The 20,640-nt window shown below is 41.1% G+C and overlaps 1 protein-coding gene across 6 annotated transcripts in view; it reads left to right on the top strand.

The window, feature by feature from the left end:
* RLF (RLF zinc finger) overlaps positions 1–20,640 on the top strand; it is a 65,273-nt gene that overhangs the window by 33,697 nt on the left and 10,936 nt on the right. The window contains exons 5-7 of one of the 6 annotated variants that reach the window (XM_068994460.1): positions 6,260–6,462; positions 12,325–12,461; positions 19,896–20,037. In XM_068994460.1, the coding sequence (XP_068850561.1) occupies positions 6,260–6,462; positions 12,325–12,461; positions 19,896–20,037 (482 nt within the window). The other 5 variants (XM_068994461.1, XM_068994462.1, XM_068994463.1 and 2 more) reach the window with 5 other exon arrangements.

The following is a 20,640-nucleotide window of genomic DNA, read 5'->3' as shown; positions in this document are numbered from 1 at the left end:
TCCTATTGGATCTGGATTTCTTCGCTTCTGATGTTAATTAGATCTTCATTCCTTGATCTTCTTATCCCTCTTTTCCAGAGATGTCTCCAATTCTGCCAGAGGCAGAGTCTGGAGTAGATGTTCATAGATGGCCGCTGATGTTCTGTTGATGTTCTTTAGATGGCCTTATCTTGTTGGGGCTACTCCCATTTCCAGTCTGTGGAAATGCTAAGCCCATCAGGCCTCACCTAGAGAAACAGTGCCCTGGAAAGAAGCTTCAGTTTCTTTCCCCTGGGGCAAAGATAAACAAACCTGGCTAAAGTCATATATAAAAAATTTTTAAACTAGTATGTTTTCCAACATAGCTGGAGCTGTTTTGTGAACTGGTAGTTCCTGTTAATGATCATCAGATGCTTACTTGAGAGAACAATGCTGAAGGTGTGTAAGGTTCCTGCCTTTCTTGTTTACAGTTCTTAATGGTTTGTTTGGTTTTTTTTTAAATGCACTGGCCTGGAAAAGGAACTGACATCGAATATAAATATGGTTTACCAAATTTGTTCCAGCAAAAGTTTCATAGCAGCTTGGGTTCTGTCTGCTGCTTCTATAGCTTTTAATAAATTACGCTGCTGTGTGCTAGGCTGGTGGTTCCTGATTTTTACTGTCAGCTGGCTGAGGATGGTTATTTGGGGCATTAATATTTGCTTGAGGAAAGGGCCGTTAAAAAAAATAATTTCAACTTAGGCCTTTTAGGTGACTAAATGATACCAGCATCCTGATGTGACCATAATTGATGCTGTTCAGCAGTTATGACATCCCACATAGTTCTGTGCCTCTTTAATACTCTGATTCCAAGACTTTCCCCCCTCTGCCCTTTGTCTTAACAAACATATCCTGAAACAAGGAGGTTGGGGTGAGCTTGTTGCTGAGTGCAGCAGATGATTACCAACAACCTAGTATGTCTGTTGGGATGAGAGTTGGTTTGTAGGAGAGCTGGGATAACTGTCCAACACACTGCTGTTGTATAGTATACAGACCTCAGTGTCAGTTGTGCGTACTTAACATTTGTTAGTGCGCTTCAGCACATTGTCCTATTGTCCTGTTCCACAGGGATTTTCTGCAGAAATGCTCACCCAGGATGCTGTTTCTCTTGAATGTTTATCATAGTGACCACAGTCTTCTCATGCTGTAGTGCCACCCATGCTTTATAAAGGTTATATTCACAATATTGTGGTGTAACTTAAATCATCTTTTACTGCAAGTGTTTTGGGTGAGGGGGGAGTCTCTTATCCTTGCTTTTTGGTCCTGGCTTAAGAAAGCTCTTAAGATGTGTGTAGAGTTTGAAACTGCACTGCCCTTTTTGCTAAAGGGTTTGGAAGAGGGAAGGGTTGCAGGGTATCTGCACTGATTTTTATAGCAAGCTGTTTTAGTCTTGAGATGTTTCATAGAACACTGTGACAGAACACATAACAGCAGGAGATCTAGGAAGAAAAGGAACAAGAAAGTCTGTTCATGGACATGTATGGAAATGTAACAGATTTAGGATTGAGTACAAAATTAGGTTCTCTGAGGGAAAACAGCTCTTCTCAGTTTGATGTCTGTTCCTCAGGTTTTGTTCCTTTTTCAGGAAAAGAGGAAACTTTCCACTTTAGAGTAAAGCTAAGTGCTAAGACAGACGTCTGACTAGTGACTAATTTCTGAATGTTGCTCCTACCATAATCACATCTGCATGACAGAGGAGCTCAGTTTGTCATTTGCCTCCTTTGCAGAGTTCACTATACACTCCCTTAGGTGTGAAGGAATTGGCCCGAGGGCACAGACCTGCCACCCTTGGGGAGCATGTGCTTACTGACTACTCTGAAAGACTGCAGTAAATTGAGATTCTCTTGTGCATACTGGCAGAGAGTCCACCTTCATCAAAGTTTCTCTCATTTGTGCTGGAAGATAAAAGTGTAACTTAAACTGAAAGTGTTTAATTTGGCTGAGTGTAGGTACTCTTAAAATATTTCCCATGTCTTAACTAGCTGACTCTGACATGTCAGTAAAACTTCATTTAAGGAGTTGCCATGTGCATGTCTAGCTGTGTAAACAAGAAGAATCTAAATAATTCTTAGAGGAGGTAAAAAGAGTATTTTATTCCTCTTATGGACCTGAAAAAAAAAAGTATTCTGTGAGCCAAGAGGTACAGAAAGAGGGACTTACAGAATTGCTTTGAATTGCTTGTGAGCACTAAACCCCATTCCTGCTAGGACCATGAAAAGCAGTTTCCACTTGGAGAGGTGACTGATCTGATACTGGGTAAGCCAGCTTTCTGGGAGTTTTCCCTCAGTAGTGGTCTCCTGGCCATTGTGTTGTGGTAGCAGTCTCTTACATCAAATATCTATATTGAAGCACTGTTAGCTTTCCTTGATAACTATTCAAGCAGAGTGTCACACAGATGCAATTTTTAAGGAAGAGAGGAGGCTTATTTCCTAGCGACTGGAGATGTTACTGCAGGCTGCCTCTTGGTCAGGCAGTTCTTTTTGCTTTAACCATTGAAGTTCCTTTAATGTGAAGTGTCAGCCGGGTCAAGAGTTTAATGCTCAGAGATTTTTCCTATGAAAAACAGAAACCATTACCATAGACTTAAATCTTAGAATGAAATCTTAGAATGATTCTCTAATGGACCGCTAAGCTGACTCCTGTAGAATACAAGTAGGTTTCACTACAGGCATGTGGTAGGTACCTGATGCCTGTGTCCTGAATTGAGTGTGCTTGAGATCACTCAAAAAATCTCAATCAGACTGCAGCCTGGAAAGGAGTGTGGGAGGGGGAATACACCACCACAGGCTGAAATGAATTTTCTGTTCAGGTGCACATTGTGAGTTTTCTGCCAACTAGTGTAGCGTCTGTTAGAACACACTGTTCTATTTGGGTAATAGTTTAAGTGCAGAAAGCATGAAAACTTTCTTGTTCTGTGTTATGTGCAATCCTCTCTTTCAGAAATTTATATACCATTGGTTTGCTAACTATCCATCTTGCATAGTAATAATAAGATGCTAACATAGTGGAAGAGCCATTGAATAGAAATATTTTCACTAAGTTGTTAGTCTAAAGCAAGCATTCTTTTTTGACTAAGCCAGAGTCATTTGCAGGCACCAAAGTTAACTGATTGACTACAGTTTCTGCAGAACACCATTCTAGTATGTGTTCTATCAGAATGTCTCATGCATTTCCATGATTTTTTTTACATTTCATCAGCCAGTTTGTTCCTTGGTTCATATGCATTACTACATGTAGTATGTGTTGAATAGTCTCTCTTAATTTGCAAGAGTCTTTTGAATGATATACAGATCTGGAGACTCTTATCAAGGCTTTTTGTAGATGTTTATGTTAAGCTGGAAATAGCACCACAGCTGTTTTGAAGCATGATTTCATCATTGGTTGGTTTTGCATGGCCTGGTTCTTGGTAGTGGGGGGGCCATGGAGGTGGCTTCTGTGAGAAGCTCCTAGAAGCTTCCACCATGTCTGGCAGAGCCAATCCCTGATGGCTCTGAAGATGGACATGCCTCTGGCTAAGCCTGAGCCAATTAGAGATGGTGGTAATGCCTCTGTGATAACATATTTAAGAAGAAAATCAAAACAAAGTGGGGGTAATTTGAATTCCAGCTAGAGAAGAGGAGGAGGTGAGAACATGTGAGTGAAACAACATGGAAACACCAAGATCAGTGGAAAAGGAGGGGGAGGAGGTGCTTCAGGTGCCAGAGCCAAGATTCCTCTGCAGGCCATGGTGATGACCATGGTAAAGCGGTTATCTACCTGCAGCCCGTGGGGATCCACGGGGGATGCAGAGATCCACCCGCAGCCCAATGGGGGAGGTCCTCATGCTGAAGCGGGTGGATGCCTGCGTGAGGCAGTGATCCAGTGGGAGGCCCAGTGGAGAGAGGGGGCCCCTGCTTCCAAGCTGGAGCAGCCTGCCCTTGGAGGACTGCACCCCGTGAAAGAGTGACCCATGCCACAGCAGTTTTAGGAGGGCTGTTTGCCCCTTGGAGGGGCTCACATTGCAGCAGTTTTGACAGGACTGCTGCTCATGAGATTGGAACCATGCTGGAGAAATTCGCGGAGAACTGTCTCCCATGGGAGGCACCCCACGGCGCAGCAGGGGAAGGACTTCTCTCCCTAAACAGTAGAAGAAAACCTCAGGTGACAAACTGACCAAAACTCCCACGCTCTGTTTCCCTGTGGTATTGGTGGGAAGGAGGGAGGGGTTGGGAGAAGAAAAGGTGTTTCTAAGGGCTTATTTTACTTCTCATTATCCTCCTCTGATTTTGTTAATAATAAATTTGCTTTGTACCTCTAAGTTGAGCCTGTTTTGCCCTTGGAGTGTTTTCTCCTGGTTTTTCTTGGCGCTAACTCATGAAGCCTTCATTAAATTTTTCTCTCCTCTGCCCAGCTGTAGCAGGGGAAGGATGAGTGAGCAACTTTCGTGGGTGCCTGGCATTTGGCCAGTGTCAAACCACGACAACCAGCCAAGGCAAAGCACATGTACTTTATCAGAGCTTTTGATGCTGTCTCTCACAGCATCCCTGGATTAAATGTCCAGGACACAGCTTGATAAATCCATTGTATGTTGGGTGAGAAGTGAGCTGAAAGGTCAGGTGCAAAGGGTTATTGTAAATGAGATTATGTCAGGCTGATGACCAGTCACTGGTAGGGTTTCTTTAGTGTCTTCATAAAGTATCTTGGTGCAGAAGTTGAATGTACATGAAATAAATTTGCTGATGATACAATGTTAGGAGGATTTGTGATCTCCTTTGAGAGCAGAGGCCTTATAGAGAGATCCAGATAGACCAGAGAGCTGGGCAGTTGCCAACCGTATGAAATTTAGCAAGAGTAAGTAATGAATTCTCTACCTGGGACACGGTAATCCTGGTTACATGGACAAACTAGGAGATGGGGAGCAGCCCTGTGGAAAGAGATCTGGAGGGTTTGGATTGATGGCAACTTGATTATGAGTAAGCAGTGGGCCCTGGCAGCCAGAGGGGCCAACTGTGTCCTGGGGTGCATCAGGCACAGTATCACCAGCCCGTCGAGGGGGCGGTGGCTATCCAGCTCTTCTCTGTGCTGAGGTGGCTTCACCTCGAGTCCTGTTTTGAGTTGAGGAGTTTTGAGTGCTTCAGTACAGGAAGGACATCAGACTACTACATTGTGACCAAGGTGGGGAGAGGCCTTGAGGAGCAGCTGAGGTCGCTTGGCCTGTTGAGCCTGGAGAAGGGAATGCTGAAGGGTGATCCCATCACAGTCTCCACCTTCCTCAAGAAGGCTATGAGGAGGAGGTGCTGATCTCCTCTCTCTGGTGACCAGCAACAAGACAGGAGTCTTGGAATGAAGCTGTGTCAGGGTAACCACAGGTTAGACATTAGGAGAAGGTTCTTCACCCCAAGGGTGGTTGGATACTGGAACAAACTCCCCAAAAAAGTGGTCACAGCACCAAACCTGCCAGAGTTCAAGGAGCATTTGGCCAATGCTCTTAGTCATGCAGTTTAATTTGAGGTAGTCCTTTGAGGAGAGGAGTAGGACTTGCAGGTGCCTTCCAACTGAATTCTGTTTCTATGATAAACACCTGGGAAGAGAATTAAACTAAATCTGTGAGATATTTAATCCAAATAAGTAAATTTTGCTAACTATTTACAAAAATAATCTGAAGTGGCATTTTTACTATTGAATTAGTTCATCAAGTCTCATAATGATTAGTTGTATCTGCTTGTTTAAGAGCATAAGCCTAGCATGTCTTAAACACAATTCTTCAAAAGTACCACTAAGATAATATTTTCACCCTCAACTTCATTTTATGTATTTTGGCATTACATGGGGTTTTAACAGCTTGGGTGGAAAACTTTCCAGTTGAAAAGCATATAATGATTGCCTTGAAATGTTTTTTGATTTTTGGAATATAAAGCTACAGTTAAAAGGTGATGATTCTGAACTTTAGTTAAACTACTGGTGTCTGTCTGGTGTGATCAGTATCCTTTAGCCATTGCTGTGGCATACATCTTAATGGTGCTATCTTTTTCAGGGGGCATGGTAGGGGTGGCTGTGTCATCTGTTTTCTGTAGCCCAGCATTCTCTTCCTACAGATTTTGGGAGAAGATAGTCCATTGCTGTCACTTGCAATCATGCCTAGAGTTTCCTAAGAACACTGACTGTACACAAATTTGTAAAGAAGTGTGAATGCAGTGAGACAATTTCATTTAAGTGTCGCCTGTAAACTGGTCTATTCTCAAAGGATTTTTTCTTTTCCTAGCTAATAAATTGATTACACGAGAAGGGCCTTCCTTTCTGCAGATGCGAATAAAACACTTGATGAAGTCAAACTGCATCCCCCAAGCCACTTTCTTGTCGAAATTGTGTGCAGATTCTCCAGAAATTGCAAACGTTTCATCTTTTCGCCAAGCCTACATCACATGTGTGTGTTCAATGCTGCCTAATGAAGACTCCATTAAGGAGGTTAGTAACCTATAGTCCCTTTTTAATATATATATTTATGAAGCATTTTAGAATTTATTTATGTAATACTAAGAACTGAAGCTGAAGAGTGAAACTGTTGCAGAGTTCCAAAAGAGGAATGATCTATTGCAGACTGCAGTAGAAAAGAACTTTTGTATGAACTGCTGCTGTGGATAAGTATGTATGTATGCTTGATTAGATGTGTTTGAAAGATTAAAAATTATAACTTCAGTTCCAATAGTAAGCAAAATACAATTGGAAAACTGTCTTTTCTGACTCCCAACACTGGTACCGGAGCAATTACTTCTCATGTAGTCGTTCTGACCTAAGAAAAGTTTTAAGAAAAAGAAATCATGAAACAAACAAAACACACTTTAGAGTTGTTCTTCCTGAACTCTAAACTTGTTTTTAGCAGTCTTCCTGTTACAGTAACAACCATGGCAATGATTTGTGTTCACACATAACTGCTGTAACACAGCTGACTCTTGCCTCTATTGCCTCTTGATGTCACACACCTGTTATGGGATCAGTCTCACTTGTATGCATTTGGTATAGTTTTAAGTGTGAGACTTGGACATTTGGAATAAGCCTCGGTGAAACCGGGGGAAGCTTGAGATACAAAAAAAAAAAAACAACTCTCATCATGTCTGCACTTCCTGCATGAGTGGCAGAGTGATCTTGTTGTACATGTAAACTATTTTAAAAACCGTTCCTTTAAAAATACTTCTTGTGAAAAATAAATATTTGCATAGGTGACTTTTCAGTCTGCACTTTGAGCCAGATTCCCCTCAGAGTGCTGTAGGAGCAGAGAATGTATTAACAGCTCACTGCAGACAGGATCCGTGCATTGAAAGCTTTGGAGTTGATGGGTAGCTTACAGCACGTTCTCTGATTGGATTGGCTGCTAATGAGGAATGGTAGAGAAATCACATTAAATTCTGTTCCATTTTCTGTTTAATTTGAGGGTTGTGAAGTGTAGCTGTAGCTGTTTTACCTTGATACTCAAAACAGTCTTTTCTTGCCAGTCAAGTATAAAAGTTGGAACACTGATGAATTGAATCAAGTTAATTGCTGAATTAAACTTTCTATGGGAAAACGAAGCCACAAAGCATCAAAGCAGTGTCTTAAAGCAGTACAGTTTATTGACTTAACTGGAGCTGTAGCCAAAACTGTGAAAAGTATAAAGTCAGTGGTGTTCCAGTGCCAGAAAATTAACTTTAGTAGCTGGCAGCGTGAAGATTTGCATGGCATGTTTCTTCGCATGGTTGGTCTCAGGTGTTGTATAGTTGGCACCCTTACAGAATTGCTGAAGTCTGAGACTTCTAAAACACTTTCATTTACACCTTTGTTTAAGAGGCAAGGAATGTGTTGTATCATCATGTTACCTATTATCTTCCTCAGGTAGAAGGTTGTCAGGTGTAATGAGAAGTGGGAAAAAGGGATGGGAAAAGGTGAAAAATGAAAAAATAAGAGTTCAGAGAATGGCAGCTGTTGGGGAATGATAGATGGCAATAACCAAAACCCCACCAGGGGGAAGAGGGAATAAACTGTAATAAAAGGAGCAAAAGTTAAGTGAAATTTGAAGTTCAGAGTAGGATGGGGTAGGTAGAGGAACAGGGCTTGGCTAAGAAAGTAAATATTACAGAAAGCTTGAATAGGAATGAAGATAGCTTGGGGAGGATTGAAGAGAAAGAATTTGTTTTGGAAGATTAGACAATGTGTGGTCATCCCTTTCCAAGAATTGGATGTGGTTGGGCTAAGTCAGGTGTGGAAGTTAAATTGCTGAGCTCCTACAATTAAACTACTTCTATTTATATCTATAAGCAATAGCATATATATACACACACAAGTGTATCTGCGTATCTGTATGTGCATACATCTATAGAGGTATGTAAACACATGTATATGTATGTCTGTGTATAACATACATCTATGTGGGTGTGTGTATATATACACACTGCATATAAAGTTGTTCCCTGCCTTTCTGGTGCTTCCTGGTACCTTGAATTGATTCTGAGGCACACATGTAACAAGAAATATAACTATAGAATTGTTTGTTCACTGCTGCTCTGTGTGAATGTAGAAAGTAGAATTAAGGATCATGTCAGACTTCCAATGTTTGGCTTGAATTTGCCAATTTATTGAACCAATTAAAATGCTAATTAAAGCAGTTCTCTTACATAGTGATTTACTATTGCAAAAGCATGAAGCCCCAAATTTTCTATGGTCTATGACGGTTTTCTCTGCAAGACTAGTGCCAGCCACATGTAACAATAAAAAAGGATTTTGAAATGCAACAACCAGTTAAAATTAAAGCCATATTGAGAGTTTTAATCGTAACTGGTCATTTCTGTCGAATGTTAGTGTGAGTGTTTGCTGGAACACAGAGGAGCTTCATATAGCCATCTTATATTGTCAAAGTAGGTTTTGTTTAATTTGGAATTCCTTTGGGAAAGACTGATCCAAAGTCAGCGAGTAAAGCTCTTCGGGGAGTCAATTTAAGCAAATGCCCCTTATCCCATTCATAAAAAATTCAGTTGTGAAACAAGCAGTCATCTTTTGGAGGCCTTCTCCAAATAAAGAGTATCGACATGGTGTCCTATTAAAAAATGGTAGAAGCCTTAGGTTAGTGGTAGGAAATCTTTATGATGACATAAAAAATAAAATATCACTGTAATGTTACAACTTTTCCTTCAAACTAAGGTAACATAGAAAACAAAGACAAGTCAAATCTTACATGGTTGTGTGTTCTTTGGAATAACTTTGAGGAATAAACTGGCATGCTTGTTAATCGAACATGGGGGGGATGGCATCATTTTTCAACAATTCTGATTTAAAACATCTTAGCAGTGTTCATTCTGTAGTCTCCTAGCTTTCCATGAGTTGTTGTGCTAGTTGGGTTTATAACAGAATAACGGTGGTCAGCATTTCAGGTTTAGTAAAGACTTCAATAAATGTCTGGTTTGTCACTTAAGTGACTGACTGGATATGTTGGATGATTGCAAGATGTGCATTTGGACTTCTTGTCTTAAATATTAAAAAAAAAATCTCACAAGCAATCTCCCAGCAAAAAAGATCTCACAAACAAAAAGCAAAAACCCCAAGAGCTGAAATGAGATGGATTATCATTGACCAAGATTGAGATAAATGGGAGTTGAAACCAATTGCCTTGTCGCTTACTCAGTAGTTAATGTCCTGAATGCAAGTGACTTCGTCCAAAAAGAATCAAATTTCTATGAGGGGAGAATGGCTCTGATGTACTGTGTAGCTGTAGGTCACTCCAAGTGCCAGGCTGTGTTTGTGCTGGAGGTGGTGGTGTGCCTGCTGGTCCAGCGCACAACAGAAGTTCTGGGTCTTGTTACAGCGTAAGTCTGATCGAGGAATAACTGATGACTATTAAAAATATGAGATGTATAATTCTGTAGCCTCAGAAACCCTAGTAAATAGGTTTTAATTTTGTAGTTTTTAAAACAGGAGTGGTGGTGTTCAGTGATTGTTGTTTTAATGGAACTGGTGATGAGCGTGGTCTCTGTCAAGTAATTGTCTGGCCGAGTAGCTCACAGGTAGCCTGCCATGTTGCCTTCAGATCTGTGAAGGAAACTTGTCCCATACTTACATGCACTGATAATATTTGTGTTTCTAAAACCCAAGACTTGAAAGATCAGAATTCTATCACACTGCTGCAGGCAGCCTCTGCAGTATTTAAGAATATTTGCTGTAGTATTGAGGAGATGGCAGTGTATAATTGTGGAAATTATCAAGCACAGAAGTTTGTGTCACTTAGCTTTAAATTTAAATTTTAGCTTTTTAAATTTGCTTTCTAAAATATACTGATTGAAATTGTTATCTATAAAGAATAGGAATAGCTGAGTGGAGAGAGACTTGTGAGAAGGCTGGAGTTGCCCAGCTGTCAGACTTAGACTTCCCACCCAAGCTGCAAGGCCTGTGTGGCTGTAGGTACCAAAGGTTGATGACAGCGTAAGAAAGGTGCTGCTGGCAAGGAATGTTGGGGGGAGATGGTGTGCAGCAGTGTCCTGTTACTTACAAGAGCCCCTTTCTCTCCTGGGCAGTGATCAACATCTTCACAATTCTGTCATGTGGCTATTGGTATGGGCTCGCTTCTCAACCCTCCCCTGCCTGCTGGAGGTGACGCTTGATTTACAGATACTGTATGGGCTTACTATCTTTGACATGCAAGGATCAATGATGTCTCTTCTCTTAGACAGCAAAGCATTGTCTCTTAAATAATTTTCTGAGGTTTCTCTCTTGCCAGGGGTGAGTTAGTGATAACTTCCCCCCTTTGCCCCCACCCCCCTCCCCCCCCCCCAAAATCTGCTGTATTTTACTTTATCACATGCAAAACTGACATATCTGCAAGCCCTTGCATTTTGTGAATTGCTCTAGAAATGTCTGATGCAGGAGGTCAGTTCTGGGTCTCAAGCTGAACACCAAAAGTCAGTGGATCCTAGAAAATGTTGACATTGCTCAATGAACTCGAGTGTCAAGCCTGAATGTTAAACTGGGTTAATATCCCTGCTTCTGCTCTTCCTGCTGAATGAGATGTCCACAAAAATTAGTTTAACTTCCTGTTATTTGTTCTCTGTCATTGTCTTTTGTGATGAACAAGAAGTTTGAAATGTTTATAATATCAACAGCTTTTTAAAGTACATATTGCTAGAACACAGTCTGTTCTGTGAAGTGGAATAGATTCAGTGGAAAAATGTATTAAAACCTAGTGTTGTCTTAATAGTAAAAGCTCTTCATAATTGCTGTTTGTGGCTTATATCCAAGCTGACACCCTGGTTTGATATACAGATATGTACTACCTTAAATAGATGCTCCAGAACTTCTTTGGGATTTTTTTTCCTTGCCCTGGTTTAACCCTAGCTAAACCCAGGCCCCTTGTAGCTGCTTGCTCAATTCCCCTACCAGCAGTACCAGGGACTGAAGTAGAAGGGTACAAGTGAGAAAACTTGTAGGTAGAGGTAAAAACAGTGTAATAGGTGAAACAAAAGCCACGCACACAAGCAAAGCAAAACCAGGAATTAATTCACTGCTACCCATGAGCAGGCATCTCCAGGAGAGCAAGGCACAATCATGCATAACGGAGACTTGGGAAGACAAATGCCATCTCTCTCAATGCGCTTCCCTTCCTCCTTCTTCCCGTCACTGTATAAAATGAGCATGATGTCATGGTCTGGAATATCCCTTTGGTCAGTTGGGGTCACCTCTCCTGGCTGTTTCTACTTCCAACCTCCTGTGCACTCCCAGCTTCCTTGGCTCTGTTTAAGCGCTGCTCAGCAATAGCAAAAACATCTCTGTATTACCAACCCTGTGTGCAGCAGAAATCCCAAATGCAGCCCCATATCAGCCACTAGGAAGAAGATTAACTCTACCCCAGCTAAAATCAGCACACTACTCCAAACACTTTTGTTTCTAACATCATGTTTTGAAATGTGGTTGGTCAGAATCAGCGCCTAGGGATGAAGAGAACAAGAGGCCAGCTTTTTCAGAACTCTTGATCTTTTTGGACCTGGGTTCTAATTTTCAAAAGTAACACAAGAATCCTGTAAGTGCAGAGAGACACAATGGGAAGCTCTAGATAGATGGTTGCCTGCATGCAAGTATTTAGCTAAGCTGCCAAAAATGGAGGGTTGTCCCAAAGAAAACTAATATTGAGGAGGGATCAGAACTTAACAGGTGAACTGCTCATACTGTTTTGTAGCTGAAAGGTGTGGCATGGTACGGGAGACGTTTCATTTGTGCATTTGTTAGACTTTGATACAGTAAATGTGCATTTCTTTAGTAAACATACTGAGAATAAAGTTAGCCTTTTCTTTTTAATTTTCTTTTTCTTTAAAGATTGCAAAGGTGGATTGCAAAGAGGTACTGGACATCATATGTAATCTGGAATCTGAGGGACAAGAAAACACTGCATTTATTCTTTGTACAACATATCTTACTCATCAGCTTCAAACAGCAAATGTGTATTGCTCTTGGTAAGTATAAGTATTGCTGCTTCTGCTAACTGTTCCTTGCTGGCTAGAATTGAGCTAATATAGTACAAAAATATATAGAAAAGGTGGATTTATCCTTTACTTGAGAAATGCATCAGACTGAAGCACTTTCTAGAAAATTACTTATTTTGTCACAAGTTGCTATGCTAATAGAGCAGTTAGACAAGTAATGTTTAAACAATTTACAAGTGAAACAGCACTCACATTCTTGGCATGAACACTAATACTTCTGTGGGGTAGTCGATCTATCAGTGGTGGGTCAGTGCTCTCAGGCTTGATATTAAACCCCTAGCTTTGTGGTTCCACAAAGTGTATGTTGTCAGTCTGTTCCTCCCTTGGGAATATTTGGCCCCATGAAAGTCTGGTGCATTTTTTTCACCCATTCCACAGAGATGTCAGTACTGGGAATGAGCAGAGGCAACAGCTTGTAACAACTTCTCCCCACTTTCCCCCCAAGAGCCTTTTTATATTTTTATAATTTCTGTAACTCCAAGAATTGTAGTACTAGATTTTGGCCTGATTGTGACAGTAAAACTCTGCCCCCTTAACTGGCTGGAGATACAGAACCTTCTGCACCTCTGTTTCAGCAGTGGTAAACTTGTAGAGCCAAAGCAGAGGAGCTGGTTTCTGTCCTTCAGAAAATGGGTTTGTAGTTTTGACTTTCAAGGCATGGCTAAATATGTAGTTTTCTCCCATTTAAATCCCCGTCTGGATAAACATGGGGATTACATGGCCAGACATTTCGAGAATATATTGGGAATTTGGATTTGGTTAGCTATGGCATTGTTCATTTACTCCATAATTTAAAGCCATTTTAAAAAGTTTTTACAGCACTTCAGTGTCTGCAGGATGATTTGACAGTTCAGTCTAGTCCAGTCATCCTGTACAAAAAGGCCAGAAATGCCTTTTTGAGCAAAGCATACCTTGTAGAAAGAAATTAACCTTTTGGAAACTCAGGAGAGTTCACCACACTTGAAGTTCTAGAGGATGTTTTTCACTATAGAATTTTGTCATTAGCGATTAGAGTAGAATTGTGTCCAAAGAGGTACAAGGCTAGAGTCACCCCCATGTTCTCTTTTCAAAGACAGAAACAAACAGCAGTTCTTCTAGGGTAAGTTATATTACTTGCTTTTGTCCAAGAAGACATATTCCATTCTAAGAGCTGTATCCCTAGGGTGCAAATGAAGAGGTCGGACTTTGTGTTGTCAGACTGTTGGGACTGGAGAACAGGCTTGAGGATGTAGCACCTATTGTTACAGAATAACATTTCTTTTTTGTGACAACAAATGTGGGTAGATTTTTTCGCTTGCAGTATGAAGTCTGAACTGAAACTCTTTAGCATTGGGATGCAATTTTCAAGTCCTGTAGCTCTAACTCAGATGTGTAGATTACTCAGCTCCGTGTCAGTCTGACTCCCAGGTGAGGCCTACCTGAGGCTAATGCTACCCGAAACATCGTGCAACTGTAACATGCAACTTGCACATCAGCTTTAAACTTGGCTAGCCTAGGTGACAGGCAGTGAAGGCTTGAAAATAAAAATGGAAGTGCAGTCCAGCAACATAAGTATGTCCCTACTTACAGAAGGTTAGCAGGTTTGTGTCACATCATTATGTCTACATTGTTTTCAGTCGTTCTGAGGAAAGGTGCTGGGTCAAACTGTGCTGCCCTGTCCATGCATAGCACGCCCCCTCTGCTGCTGTCCTGACAGACTTCTCAAGTTCCAGCTACCTTTCCTGGGGATGAGATGGGAGAATGAAGTCTTCTGTCTAATTGTAATGCTGACATTGTATAGATGTATAAATTGAAGTTCTAGTACTGTACCTAGCAGTCCTCGTACAACAACATTGGACACAGCCAATGCCATCTGGACCAACTGAAGAGCAAAGCTTCCAAGATGCTGGCGCACAGATGGAAGAAGTTCACCTTCTGATGAACTCCTGTACTGTGAAACTGGTGTAATACTTCTTGACCATCAGACTGCTTTCTCACTCTGAGACTGTATAAATCTATTTTAAAAGTCAGGATGCCTTGCTGTTGGGGCAATGTTCAATGGAGTGGCCTTTTCGCTGACCTCCACCTGTGTTCCTGGAGGCAGATGTAGATCAAAAAATTATTTAGCCACAAAGTTGATGAATTCAAGTGGCTGATATGACATAAAACTTTTAATTTGGAGGATTGCTTTTGTCAGATCAGCCAGCTTGACTGATATTCCATATTTCATGTTACAGATGTAGTGGGCATGCATTATGGCTAACAAAAATGAGGAGCTCTGCTCCATACAAACTGTGGCACTCACTGTAGGGCTGATTTTGAGCAGTACTCTGGAAAAGAGATAAGGTAATATTCTCTTCATTGGTAAACTAAGCTCCATCGAAAGCATGACAAATGCCAGAGCAGGCTGGAAAGACAGGAAATGTGAAGATGGACTCACTGCAATATGGATATTTAGTATCATCCTGCAGCTAAAGCTAATGTAGAGGAATGACATGCTAGCAGGTGCTTGCAAGCCATTATATAGGCTTAAATACAACATAAATATATACTTAAAATAATGAGTTAAGTTGAATACATAAACTGAGACATTCTTTTTTCTGTGACCAGCTGCTGGTTTTAAAGGGGCAGAAATTGCTCAATTCACTTTTGTCTTCATTTATGACAATTTAAAGGGTGGACACTCCATAATTAATTACCTGCCCTTTTATTTTTAACCACTTCCTTTTTCACCAATAAGGACAAATGAATGCAAGAAGATAAAAGTGAAATAATAACAGTTTACTTAAAAAAGGAAACATCAACAAATACAAAATAACATTAAAAAACAAAATGACACTGATAATCACTAGATACAAAGTTGCTGAATCCCAGACTTCCAGGGAACAAAAGAGAAACAAAATGGCAGAGAAACCCCTCCCTCAAGATGGCGCCCTCCGCAGACGACCCTGTGTGGAGAGAAAAGGGCAAAGATAGCAGACAAACCCTGCTTGGCTCAACCTTCCCCCTGGAACAAAAAACTGGGAAGGTAGGAGTTTATGAAGCAGTTTTGGTGGCAGGTGGTAGTTGCTGGTTTTGCCTGGGAAGCTCTGGATGTGCAGTGTCGACCTCCAGAGCTTCCTTTTGGCCATTGCGGCAGTGCTTGCGTGTGTGAGGTCAGTTCTGCCCTTTGCTGCCTCCTCGTCACCCACTGGAGTCCACTGGTGTCACCACTGCTGTTTTGGGTCACTACCCCAATAAGGAGGTTGCAGGGGAAGAAAACAGACTCGCTAACACCAAAGAAAACAGACTCGCTAAACACCAAGAAAGGCTGGTGGCCCAGCCCTGACTGGCTCTGGCTCTGCACTGGGGACGGATATTTATGGAATTCACTCTGAAACAGTTTTGGATTGCAAAATGCAACTTCTTGGGTTGCTACTGTTGCTACTCAGAGATCTACCTGAAGCAACTCCCTCCAGAGCCCAGAGAGGAACAAAAGAAGGCTTCTGCCTTGTGCTGTCCCAGCTTCCCCACAAGAACAAAAAGGAAAGAGAGCTTCTGTGAGAGCAATCCCAACTTTAAAAGGACCTGGCACCCCTAACCTCCAGATGCCAGGTCTTAAAGAAAGAGTTACAATTTGGGGCAGACTGTTGTAGCACAGATATTGAGTATAATATACGTAATACACCTTTTTGGGGGGTTACCCAGGACAGCTTCAAAGAAGGTCCTGTCTGGATCAAAAAGGGTCGTAGTTGAACAGTTATTTTACTCTGCTTGATCTGCTGATTTGGATTCTACTTGAAGTTTTTCTAGCAATGTCATTAACACCTTTTGGATTTTGATTGCTATAAGAAAATGTAATTTTTTTGTATTTAATCATAAACCTACATAATGGTGTCTCAAGTCAATAAATGATTTAAGCTTTCATCATCTTTCGTAGTGTACTTCTGGTGTATTATGTAATTTGATAGATCTGGACTGAATGGTGGCTAAAACATTTACCTGAGATCTTTGAGAGGAGAGCAGAGAGTAAGAAAAGCCAAGACTGTCTGGTACAGAGTCATTTGCAGGTCAGCTTCCCTTTGTACTGTTACGGATTAGGGTCAACAGGCAAGCCCTAGCATTTCTGTGTACTTGGAAATGTTCCGGTCATCTGGAGAATCCTTAAATTAATGGTTTCCTGCAATCATGTCCCTCTTGATCTTTAAAGTAGCAGTATGTTGATGAAAGATTCTCTGCTAGCTCCTGGCTGGCCTGTCACAGATGCTGCTGGCCAGGGCAGTCCTGCTGGCTGCCAGCGAGTCCTCCCATTCCCCTTGTTCTGTTCCAAATCTTGCTTTATGCAGTGTCAGAGAGAACCAGTATAAATTATGCAAATTGAAAGTATTCTGGTTAAAACAAATGAAAAGACCTGTTGGACAGCTGTGACCTGCAAGTGTGAAGGAAAAATGTGTTTGGCACTCTCTCATTTTCAATTGTGTAGTGATAAAACTGAAGCTTTGGTACCATACTCATACTTAAACCAATCCTGACAGTTTGCTACTGCTGGAGAGCAGAAGGTCCATTCTAGCCCTGTTTTGGTGCCTTATTTGTTGTCCTGACTGACCCTTCTAACCTGTAGTAAGCACATTATCTTATCCAGCCAAAACTAGATAGCATTCTGCAGATTAGTGCTGATTACCCAGTGGTCAGAAAAGTTCCAGGGAAGGTGCAACACTGGGGCTTCTGGAAGGTGTTAAACCTCTTCAGCTGTAACATCACTCTTAATTTAGGAAGGGAAAATCTACCTCCCTTCGCTCCTGTCTTCTGTGTTCCACCATCTCCCTGATGGTGCAGTGGTAACTCCCCAGCCTGGCACAAATTTCTGACTCTGATTCTTGCATATTTGGAGAGGTTAAGCTGTTTCAATAGCTTAGCTCAGCTCATCCTGGAGCCTCAAGTAGGTACCTCCAGGAGATCAGTAAAGGTCTGTGAGTTTGAGCTCTTGGTGTCAAGCTTTATCTCACAGCTGAAGATGAAAGCAAACTTAGGTTTGTGTATGTTATTCCTCACCAAAGTTGGAAAATTTTACTCTGGTTCTTGCTGAGATTCATAAAATGTTATGTAATACTGCTTTTAAGACTGAAGATACCATCTGAATTTGGAACTTTGTCACAGAAATAGTGCTACTCTGGGCAGTGGTTCTGAGCAAGCTGATGACTGCAGTCTCCAGGGAACCAGGCAATTCATCAGTCCATAAAATAATCTACGTTTACCATTAGCACAAGCAGCCTTAAGTGTTAACTGGAGCTAAGCACAACTTCAAAAAATTCTCTCTGGTCTGATATGTTAGTAAGCTTTAATTTTTTTTTTTACTTCTAAGTATTACTAAAAAGCTGTCTGTCTGGAGATACTTCTGTTCTCAGCACTGCCTCACATCAATTTTGAAATGGAAAATTGCCCAAATGCTTGGAATTGTCCTTTTTTGCTTTTCTTCATGTGTGAAAATTATCTGAGGAATACTTCTACATCATCATCCTTAAGGATCCCTTCCAGCAACATACTTTAGCTTTGCAGGAAAGGTGGTACAAAGAGAGAACAGGACGAGTACTGAAAACTTAGTGCTCTGCCAAAAAGTCTTGGGAATAAGAGGTTATCCAGAGTGAAGCCTTTTTCTTGCTGTTCTCTCAGCTCCCAACTACATAAATGTACTAAATACACATGCAAAATGAGTGATAAACTGTATTTCAAATTTCTTTTGTTGTGGTAATGCTGAATTAAATTTTTTTTCATACTTACAGTATACAGGTTCCTCATGAGGGGAAGAGGAGGGGCAGACACAAATCTCTTCTCTATGGTGACCAGTGACAAGGAGCCAAAGGAATGGTGTAAAGTTGTGTCAGAGGAGGTTTAGATTAGATATTAGAAAAAGGTTCTTCACCCAGAGGGTGGTTAGGCACTGGAACAGGCTCCCAAGGGCAGTGGTTACAGCACTAAGCCTGACAGAATTCAAGCAGTTTTTGGACAATACTCTCAGCCACATTGGTGTGACTCTTGGCAGTGGTCCTGTGCAGGGCCAGGAGTTGGACTCGATGATCCTTGTGGGTCCCTTCCAACTCTGCATATTCTGTGATATATTCTGTGCTTTCCTTGCCTAAGCTTCCCTTCATAAAGTTCTTCCATGTTAATCATCCTGATGTTCAATTAAATTTTACATTTTTTCAGTTTTTAGGGGTTAAAGGGCAGTAGAAAACACTACCAATACTGTGGGTGTCTCCCCCTTTTTTTTTTTTCCTTCTCTCTGGTTCTGTTTTAGCATTTAAAATTTTAACGTCTTGAGTTATACTGCTTATGTGGTAATTTCTATGTTATTTCTATAGGTCTGTCTGTCTTGACTTCTCAGCTGTCTCTTCCTGGCTATGAAAGGCTGCTAATTACATCTTTAGGCCTATAAATAAAGCAGACAAAAAATTCCGAACAAAACCACCCCAAAACTTACCAGTAAACAGTGTCCATTTTTTGTGCAATAAAATGATATCCCTGGTCTGATCCAGGACAGGACCTTTCCCTAGGCTTAGCATTCAAGAGTAGGATTGCAGTAATTCAGAGGAAGAATCTCACTGGTGTTTGGTCCTGGATGTATTTTCTTGATGGTTGGTTCTCAAAACTGTGACTGACCTTGCAGTCAGAAGCCTCTACGTGTAATTGATGTACACAGTGGATATGTTAGTAAAGGTGAAGTTTACCAAAGGAAGAGAAGAAAAGTTTTTTCAAGTGATACAAAAGATACAGATCCTATGGTTCTGTTACTTTTGGACAGTCCATGTGCTGGCAGAACAACAGCAAGTGACAGGTTGTATCCTTAAGTGGCTGTGCTGCCTTGGGTATAATAAATTGCTTAATAGAATGGCTTTGTGCTCTCATGTGGAAAAGCACATATCAGCACAGAGACAGCAGACAGCCTTCAGCTTACAGATCCCTTACATGATGCTTTGCAAAGGGTGGCTCTGTAAGAGGCCCTTTTAATGGCAGCCACATCACCTGACTACAGGTGTCAGCAGCTGAACTGCTTGTTTATTGGAAGAGAAGTGGCAACTTTCTATTACGATTCATCTTACCCATTTTAAATTTCTATGTGAGAGGTAAAGACTCTGGAAGTGTGGGACTTTTTCTTGTCTAGAAAGGAAGTCTGTGCAGCTATAGATGTGTCCATTAAGTGAGATGAATCCCAGTGCCAGTGTCTTTCCCCAGTAAATATCAGGAGATACCCTGGGGTTTGATCTGGTGGTGGAGTATGGCATAGGAACAGTTCTCTTTGGTGACACTTGGAGATCAGGACCTAATTGAAGTGTGTGCTGTCCTTGAATAACACATTTTTCTTGGTATCAGCTCTGAACTGACACACTGTGGCTACACAAATTGTGTATATCTGCAATGTTCTTACATTCTGCTTTCAACTCTTCGCAGGGAACTGACACTTTTCTGGAGCAAGCTGCAGAGAAGAATAGATCCTTCTTTAGACTCCTTTTTGGAGAGATGTCGTCAGTTTGGCATCATTGCCAAGACACTACAGCATCTCTTTTTCTTGATAAGAGTCATACAATCTGAAGTAAGTAAGATACAGTCCTGAGTCTTTGGACACAGCCAGAGCTGTTTACATGAATTTATTATTTTTTTAAATAATTAGATTAAACTGAAGAAAAATATCGCTTATTTCATTATTCATACTTTCTGATTAAGTGCCTAATAACATACTAATAAAAATCTCTGGAAAGTGCCTGCCATTGTAGTTTTGTTTTTGGCTTGATCCCATGAAGTGACCTTCAGTCAATGTGGAGGGGTAGGTTTGTTGCTTTGTAAGTACAGTATGACAGGATTTTGCAAACAAAGCATAGCTTTGTTTTAATCTGCTGCTTGTTCAGAAGCAAGGCATATGAGAATTTTCCACAGCATCTCTAAGAGGTGAAGACTTGACTTAAATGTCTCATATTTTTGTATTCTAAGAAAATACCTCTTCCTCAAAACGTGTGGTACAATCACATCTGTATTTCTACCTTCTATTCTGAAGCCTGTCTTTAGAAAATCACAGAAAGGCAAAAAATATGTTTAACAGCATTTTTATACTCATCATCTCTGTTTAAGGACTAATGGAAAGACCCTAGTTGATCCCAGCATGCTCCTTGTGAGCAGAACTGCAGGATAGGTTGGCCTC

This window comes from Aphelocoma coerulescens, chromosome 23, assembly GCF_041296385.1.
Source record: "Aphelocoma coerulescens isolate FSJ_1873_10779 chromosome 23, UR_Acoe_1.0, whole genome shotgun sequence".
In the NCBI taxonomy this organism is placed as follows: Eukaryota; Metazoa; Chordata; class Aves; order Passeriformes; family Corvidae; genus Aphelocoma; species Aphelocoma coerulescens.
This window is presented reverse-complemented; position numbering and strand designations above follow the sequence as displayed.